The sequence below is a fragment of the Petaurus breviceps genome, unplaced genomic scaffold (assembly GCF_028583685.1).
Source record: "Petaurus breviceps papuanus isolate PSGF00001 unplaced genomic scaffold, PetGlider_PUasm1.0 689, whole genome shotgun sequence".
NCBI lineage: Eukaryota > Metazoa > Chordata > Mammalia > Diprotodontia > Petauridae > Petaurus > Petaurus breviceps.
This window is the reverse complement of record NW_027186458.1, coordinates 8,954,001-8,962,911: the sequence shown is the minus strand read 5'-3', so window position 1 is coordinate 8,962,911 and position 8,911 is coordinate 8,954,001. Positions and strand designations below refer to the sequence as shown.

Below are 8,911 nucleotides of genomic sequence, written 5' to 3'. Positions count from 1 at the left end.
GAATGCTAGAGACAAATCCTGCCTCAGACACTGCTAGCTATGGGACCCTGGGCCAGCCACTTAACCACTCTCTGCCTCAGTTTCCTTCTCTGGAAACAATTGTTACAATTACATCATATGCACAATCGGCATTCTTCATCCACTTGGTTTTTCCTCAGTGTATTGTTGGGCAGAGATGCCTATGAATCTCAATCACCGAGGCTCGGGAGTATTCAGGACAAGGCGGGAGTATTCAGGACAAGGAGGGAGTATTCAGGACAAGGCGGGAGTATTCAGGACATGGCCGTAATGGCCTAAGCTAATGAGAGATTTGTTGAATGAGGGCCCCTCCCCCTATCCCCAAATCCTACTTTTGGGTCCTTGGAATGACTATATTCTGAGGCCGAAGAGTTAGCACAGTGCCCGCACAAAGCAGGCCTTTAAATAAATACTTACTGCCTGACCGATTGAGGAAGGGGCCTTGGAGATCATCTGGTCCTCCATAGGTTCCCCGGGTCAGGAGTTGGGTCCAGTTGGGTGTGTGGGTGGGGGAAACCAGTGATTTCCTGAGGCATCATGGGATGCCTAGGGGACCTGGAACTTATCCTTGTGAGCACTTGGAGGACCCCAGCTGGGGTGGGGGAGGAGGAGGAGAAAGAGGAGGAGGGGCCTTCCAGGCTCAGCCCTGCTCCCCCACCCCCAAATGCTTTCTCAGCCCAGCCATCATTACTTTCAATTTCCTCTGCTCAGGCTTTTGCGTGCCTTACATCTCGTGCCTTCTCTCGGCTGGTTATCTTCACTTTAGCCTGTCTGGGTACTGTTTTCACCGAGTGGCTGCTCGGTCCCCATTAGACGGAGCGCTCCAGGAGAGGAGGGCCTTACAAACCCTAGTTTTGCAATCCCCAGCGCTTAGTAGGCGCGTAAGAAATGTCTGACTGATTGTTGTCCGACTGGCTGTCTAGGCGGTCGCAGGGGAAGCTAAACCCCTAAGCCCCGGAGACCTTCGATCTTCTTGCCCGGCGCCTGGCACGGTGCCACCTCGGACCCGGGCGGCCCCCGCCCCAGCAGTACGGAGCCGAATTGAGCTCCCAAGTACGGGCTGCACCGGGCTGGACTGACTCGGGCCACGGCAGCTTGGGTCCGCACTGGGCCGGGAAACCCAGGCCTCGGGTTCAAGCGGCAGGAGTGAGCCCGGGCAGCCCCCGCCTTGTGGAGCCCGGGGGTAAGGGCCTTTGGGGCGGGGCGCTCACCGATCCCTGGCCCCAAGGCCCCTCCTTTTCTGGGCGGCCGCGGGGGCCGGGCCTCGGACTTTCCGGTCCTTTCCCCTCGGGCCGCAGCCCCGGAGGGCGGGAGGGGAGGGGCCGCGGGGAGGGGGAGGGGCGCTGGCTGGGGGTGGGACGCGACGTAGCGGACGCGGCCGCAGCGGCGGCGGCGGCGGCGGCCTGGGGGGCGGGAGGCTCGCACTCTCCCACTTCCCGGGGCTGGTGCGCACGGGCCGGCCACAGCCGCCTCTCCCAGTCCCGGCGGCAGCAGCAACGCCCGGAGCCCCGCGCGGCGTCCTCCCCAGCCCTCGGGGCTGCGGTCACCGGCCCCCGCCGACCCCCACTGGCCCTGCGGGGCGCGCACCTCCGGGATCCCGGACCTCCTTCTCTCCCTTTCGCTCCGCGTCCTGGTCCGGACTCCCCGGCGGCCCCTCGGGGTGCGCGGGCCGGCGGGCCAGACGGGACCAGGAGAGCGGGGACGGCTGTCGAGGGGCGAACTCCGGGCCCCGCACCCAAACGCCGGCGCGCAAGGCCGGCCGGCCGGGGCCCCCCGGGACCATGAACAGCAGCAGCGCCAAAGGCGGCGGCGGCGGGGGCAGCGGCGGAGGTGGGGGCAGCAGTGACAAGGAGCCCAGCCCGAGCGACGGCAGCCTCCCGGAAGAAGAGGTAGGCGAGCGCGCCCCGGGACTGACGGTCGGGGGGTGGGGGGAGCTCAGCCGGACCGACGGACGGGGCGGAGGGGAAGAGGCCCTGGGCGCTAGGCGCCTGGACCGCCTGGAGCCCGCTGGAGCTGCCACAGAGCTGACGTGCCGGGACCGATGGGACTGGCGTGGGAGGGAGTCGGGGCCACGACGGACGGACGGGCGGCCCCGCTGTGGATGCCCACTCCGATCCGTCTGCGGCTGAGGGAGATCGCCCCGGGCATTGGCGGGCCAGCCCGAACGTGCGGCGACCCCTCGCTGCGGACCCCCGGGCTCCTTTTTGTCGGGTGTGTGTGTGTGTGCCTGCCCCCCTGGCCCATCCTGGCAGAGCCGTGGCGGGGGCCCCGGCCGGGCGGGCTGACTGAGCTTGGAGCCCAGCGTTCCTCCTTCCCCCCAACCGAACTTGGAGATTAATAGATAACTCATTAGGTACATTCCTGCCGGCCGCCGTCTGGCCGGGGGCCTGGGGAAGTGCCGGCGCTGGGCGGGTGCGGGCCAGCCAGCCGGACGCCCTCCGCACGCACGTGGGAAAGCTCTGACCCGCAGCCTGAGCGGGCATTTCCGCCGTAACTTAGAAACAATGTAACTTGGACGCAACCCATTGCGACTGCCAGGCCTGCGGTGCTCCAAGAGCTGTCCCGGGGCTGCCCCGCTGCACCCAGGGCCCGGCGTGCGGAGCTGGGGACTGGGGAGCAGAGGGGGCAGGAAGCCTGAGCGCGGTGAGTGGCCCCAGAGCCTGGGGAAACTGCTCTCTGGGCTTGGTGTCCGGTGCTTCTCCGAGCCTTCCTGGCCGCTCACACCCCAGCAGAACCTTGCATACAGTAGGTGCTAAATAAATGCGTGTAGCTGGAGATGGATAGACTGCACTGAGTCAGATTATCCTTCTAGCAAAGGCGATCCACTGGGACTGAGTACACCCTGGAAGAACTGTGTGTGAGGCTTGGGTGGTAAATGTGAACTTTATCTCTCCACGGAAGGGCCTGGGCCAGGCCACTGAAGTCCAAGCTCCTCAGCCCTGCGAAGCTTTATTGTGCTTGAAGATCCTGAGAGAGTGGTGGGGGCCCCTTCCCCTTTCCTCCCTTCCTGCTTTCCCCTCCTGCTGTATCTTCTTGGGGGTGGGGAAGGATAGTGGTGATGGTGGGTGACCCCCTCCTCCCTTGGCCTAGGAGGTCAAATCCCCCTCCCACCTGTCCCCAAGCTGCTTTTTTTCTTTACCAATAGTTACTTCATTAACGTCTTTCCCCTAAAACAGAAATATAAGCCACCTTGACAGAGTTTTCCCCTGGCGCTGAGTGACTAATAGCTCCCTACTTTCTGGGTCTGCTCTGGCCACTGAAGCATGCTAGGTAGGGTCTAAGAATAAGCTGCATCAGATTAGGTTTTCTGAACCTTTTTTGGTGTCCGACTGGACCCCATGACCGGCTGAGGAAGCCTGGGGACCCTTCTCAGAGTGAGGTGTTGGAACTCACGGGGAAAGCAAAGGTTAGTGGAAATAAAGACTTTCTGGACTCTAACTCTCTCCAACTACACTGGTCCATGGACCCCAGCTGAAGAACCCTGGTTTAGAGTCCAGCCAGTGGCCTGAGGGCCCTTGGCACTGAGAGGGAGAATGCCCAGGCAGGAAGGAGTCCCTCACTTAGATGAGTCCTGGGCAGGCATTTGAAAAAAATCAGCCTTTGATTTCCTGAAATCACAAATCCTTTAATAATATTTATTTGGGGGAAGGGATTTTTATTCCCTTCTCTCCTTGAATCTCCTTTGGACTGCAAAACCAGTAATGAATCTCAGCCCTGAAGAAAGATGAGGGACATCTAGAATGGGGTCCAAATGGGTTCATGTGGCCCCATCTCCCAGCATGACCTCTGCCCTGGGGTTTGGGGGGACAAGTCACTAAACCTTTATTAAGTAAAGGGATGAGTGCATCACACAGTTTTCTCTGCTTAGGAGTAAATGTTCAACACAGGGCTCACTGAGCTCTATGAAATCACAGAAGCTGCCTTCCACTGGCTAGACCAAGCAGGGCTGGTCTGGAGGTCATGAGCTTAAAAAATTTTTTTTTGATAATTTCAGTATAATTAGTTTCCTTTGAAATCCTGCTCCTTTTTATTTTATGCATTTGAGACCATTTTTCTGAGAAAGAATCCATTGGCTTCACCAGATTCATGACAAACAGGACAAGGACACACACACCCTCCCACCCCCACTCCCCCCTACACATACACACATACATATACAGACACACACATACACCCTATGATAATCTGAGGAGATTCCTAGGGTTTTCTGATCCAGGTCACTTCGGCCTCCGTGGGGGGTTGTTCAGGGACCGAATTACTGTTAGCAAATCAGCACAGGTCTCCTTCCTGTAAGGAAAGATGAGGGCTGCAGAAATGTGACCTCGGGATGCCGTGGGCCCTAGCTGAGCCCTGCTGGTGCCGATGCTGTTCCCTACTCCTGCTTTGGGGAGGGCACTACCCCCCCCCCCTTCAGTTTGACACATAGTCAGGAGAGTCCAGGACTAAATAGGTGAAGCACAAATTTAAATTTAGTGGTGGGGAGACAGCCAGTGTCTGCCTGGGGGCAGCGGCCGATTTGATGATGGAACATTGCCGTGGCTTCACCTCTTGTGTATAAAAGGCCCTGGGTTTTTGGTGCCACTGTTGCCGTGGCCCCAGAGTTCATGTACTTTTTGGGAATTCCAAGCCATCTGACAGGGGGATTGGGAAGTAGGGATGCTGGGAAATTTCCCAGGTTTCAGGAGTGTCGAAACAACTGCTGGGAGTTTGCTGCCTTTGCAGCTGAGGTTTCTCATAACTTGAACCAGGCCAGGTTGTATTGTGCTTTGGATGTTGTGCTCAGATTCCAAGGGGAAAGAATTAATTTTGTTTTAAAACTTGGCTTGCTCACTGTATGAGGTGAGGGAGAGGTTGCAGGTCTCTTGGGCACCAGTAGCCCAGAGAGAGGGGTGTGTTTGTGTGTCTGTGTGTTTGTATTTGTGTGTGTCTGTGTTTGTGCGTCTGTGTGTGAGTGTTTGTGTGTTTTTGTGTCTGTGTGTGTCTGTGTGTGTCTGTGTTTATGTGTCTGTCTGTCTGTGTGTGTTTGTGTGTCTGTGTGTGTGTTTATGTGTCTCTGTGTGTGAGTGTGTGTGGGTCTGGCAGTCTCAGTGTCTTGGTCTGTGACACGGCAATCACAAACACATCTGAATCTTATCCACAGTAATGCATTAGAAGCCAGTGTGTGGCAGAATCTTCTTGGACATTGCTATAAAACTCATTGTGGAGCATCTTCCCCTTCGCCCCCTGTTCTCCTCCAAGGGCAGCGCAGTGCCCCTGAACACGGCCACCTTGTTCCTCAGTGGGAGCTCTTTAGAATTGTCATCAGGCCAGCGGGGGGTCTTGAAGCTTGTCAGTGATGTAAAAGCACCGTCACCGAGTATCACTGGGACAGTGGCCGTGGCCGATGCCCAGGGCTCTTAACCTGGGGGCCCTGAGCTTTTAAACACACGTCTGTGTGTATGATTTATTTGGTGTAATTGGTTTCCTTTCTAACCTTCTGCAGCCAACACCTCACTAAGTTATTCTAATCATTGTATTATTTTAATATAATCCCCATGTAACAATTAGGGTAAGCTTGACTTTCTGCATTTATAAGCACTGTTCTGAGAAGAGGCTTCTCTAGAGTGCTCCCAAGGGCTCTGGGTCACCAAAGGGCTTCCAAAGCCTCAGTCTCCGCCATGCCAGGCCCAGAGCCAGAAGCCAGGCCTTCCATTTTCAGGTCAGCCAATAAGGCCCACAGTAAAGGCAGGGGACGGTTTTTTTTCTGGAATGTTGTACAACAGATATTTCTCCCTGGTGTTTGATGTCTTTATCACTGCTGGCAAATTAGAAGACTGTTTTGACCCTGGGTAATCTAGAGTTAATTGTGTTTCAAAACAAATTAGACCCCATGGGCAAAGACAGTGGCAGTCCTTCAGTCGTTCCATAGTTCCCTATGGCAGACACTTGGGTTTCTTTAAGAAGATGGCTTTTGAGGGGTGTTTGCTAGGATGCTGGAGAGGTAACTGGCTCAGATTCTGGGCCCCAGGGCCACACGCCACGTGCACCCCAGTCTCTCTGAGCTGTTCTGAGCTCTAGGCTCTCCGCTTGGAGAGATTGGACAAAGTATGAAGGTTATAAACCACACAGTGCTTCTGTCCCCCTAACAGAGCATGGTAAGGTCTGCTACAAATCACAGCACACATAGCAGAACTGATGTGTGAAGCCTTGGTGCTGGGGCTTTGGAGGAGAACCCGACTCAGTTTCCCCCAAAGACCTCCAGAAGGCTAAAGCCACTTTCCAAGGGGTTTCCATAGGGGCTGAAAGATTTTCTCAGACCTCTGTAGAAATACTATGTGTCCCAGCCCTCTGGGGACAAGGACTTTTGGGGATGCCTGGCTGGGGTCAGGGTGGCCAACAGTGGGCATCTCTGGCTCTCACAATGGAGGTATGCTATGCTGGTATTTCACTGATGCCAGCAATGCCAGGTGTGGAGCTTGTGTGAATACCACAGGCAGGTGCCTCCTCCAGCTTGGCCCAGGGAGAAGGATTTCAGCCTGGGAGCTCTCCATTAAACCCACCTGGTTTCAGAACAGTGGAACAGCCTAGGCCTGAAGGTGGTTAGTGGCAGGTTGGCCCTGACAGGGATGGCCTTGTCCCCCTTTGTCTTTTCCTGTTCATTAGGCAGCTGGGTAATAGAAGGCTGGAGCTGGAGTCAGAAAGACCCAAGTTCAGATTCTGCTGCAGGCATTGTGTGACCTCGGACAAGTCACTTCACATCTGAGCCTGGGTTTCCTCATCTGTATGAAAAATGGGATGATAAGGACCTCTACTTCCCAGCGTCTTGTTGAGGATCAGATGAGATAACAAGAGGTTTGCAAACCCTCACAGCACTAAATGAGTGCTTTGGTCCTTGTTTTCGGTTTTATTTTTAGTTTTGCCACCGCGCTTACATCTGCACTGGCTCCCCTGCCTCTGTCTGCCCTCCTTATGACCCCACCCAGTCACTCTTCAGAGAAGGAAACTGAGGCACGGACCAATGAAACGTCTGGTTGTCAGGTAGCTAAGGAAGATAGACCATGATTCAAACCCAGCCTTTGGATACCACTCCAGCATTCTTTCCACGACACCATCTTTGAACATAGCATTCTGTTCCTCCAAAACCCTCAATGGCTCCCTATTGCTAAATGGATCAAGGCTAGCCCTGGGTGTGTCCCCAGGACTGCTGCTCCCCCATGTATCTCATCATTGCCCTAGTGGAAGCCTTCCCTGTTCCCAGTCCTAGAAAACCCCATCTGCTCCTTTGCCTGCTTCTGGGTCCCCAGCATTTTTAGGGTTCCTAAGGCACAGTGTGCATTTAGAGTCATGGCGAGGCTGGCCTCTGAGCTAGGAAGACCTCCCTCTTGATCCCTGTTGGCTGTGTGGCCCCCTGACAGCTCTAAAGAGGGTACCGTGCATGAAGTCAGCCCCTGAATTGTTGAGGGACAGTTCTTGCCCTTCCCTGGGGGTTCAGCTGTAAAATGGGGGTGACAGGACTTGCATTTCTTACATAGCCCAACTCCCCATCTGACAGATAAGGAAACAGGCACAGAGAGGTCAAGTGACTTGCCTAGGGTCACATGGACTAATGATCAGAATGGGATTTGAACCCAGATCCTTGGATGCCCAGTCTATTGCCGTTAGAAATTAGTTTTAGTTTTGGTTCCATAGATCTAGAAGGAGCTTGGGGGTAGGGTGGGGGGGGTCGTGCTCCTCACCATCATGCAGCATTAGTCTTCCCTGCTCTGTGACCTTTGGGCCCCACAACTCTCTGAGGATCTCAGAAGCCAGAAGGCCTCTCTCTCCCACCCACTGGGCACTCCTGTCACTCTCATTGGCAGCCCCCAGTCCCCTCTGCTTCTCAGATACAGGATTTACAGCTGAAAGAGGACAGACAATCCCACCCCATTGTTTTTCAGATGAGGAAGCTGGGGCCTGGGGAGCAAGACTTGGCCAAGGTCTCTCCAGTGGTGCTTGAGAGAGCTCAGATCTGGAGCAGGGGCTCTGAGGCGGGAGAAGGGGCCAGAGAGGGGTGGGCCTCACCTCGCTACCCCTACCCAGAGCTGCACCCTCGCTTAGTCAGTCAGTCAAAGAGCATGCTTTATTTTTAATCCTTTTTATTCCAGAGTTAATGAATACCAAAAAGAAAGGACATTTCCATATACAAAAGAGGGAGATGTGACCCCACACATCTCTATCATATGCAGCTTGATCTTTTTAAAAGTATTCTAATCCATCCAGCATGTTCCCTCAGCCGGCCTTCCTGTCCGGCGCCTCCCTCTTAACGCCTTCCCTTCCAGCTGTGCGTGCTGAAAGCTGCCTCAGTGACCCGCTTTTAGGCCTTCTTTGGGGGGCATTATTCTTGCTAGTTGCCCCCTCCCTTCATGATCCCCACCCAAGAAAAAGGTATGTAAGTGCAGAGCAGCCGCCTGTGGGCCCCGGCCCCACATGGGGGTCTCATTGTGCACATTTGCTGTGCCCCCTTCCGTGAGGAAGGAGGCATTCTACTCCATTGTCGGCCTCTGGATTTGGGGGCTCTTCCTTGTGCAAAGCCTTCAGCCTTTCCCACTTGCATTTGTCTACATTGTACCAGGAGCTAGAGACAAAAAGTGGGACCGCCCCTATTCACAGGGAGCTTACCTTCTTTGGGGGAAACAATTGGTTCTCTCTCTCTCTCTTTCTCCCCCTTTTTCCCTCTCTCCTCTCTCTTTCCCTCTCTCTGTCTCTCCCTCCCTCCCTGTCTGTCTTTCTCTCTCCCTCTCTCCTCCTGCTCTCTCCTTTTCCCTTCCCCCCCTCCTTCCCCACCCCCCCTCTCTCTTTCTCTTTCTCTCTTTCTCCCTCCCTCTCCCTCTCTGTCTCTGTTTCTCTCTGTCTCTCTCCCTGTCTCTGTCTCTCT

At 55.3% G+C, this 8,911-nt stretch overlaps 1 protein-coding gene across 1 annotated transcript in view; it reads left to right on the top strand.

Annotated features, from left to right (window-relative positions):
• Positions 1-1,472: 1,472 nt before the first annotated feature.
• Positions 1,473-8,911, top strand: part of RBPMS (RNA binding protein, mRNA processing factor) — a 150,089-nt gene continuing 142,650 nt past the window's right edge. Inside the window, exon 1 of the mRNA XM_069104948.1 lies at positions 1,473-1,907. Coding sequence (XP_068961049.1) covers positions 1,800-1,907 — 108 coding nt within the window. The 5' untranslated portion in view covers positions 1,473-1,799. The remainder of the gene's footprint in view (positions 1,908-8,911) is intronic.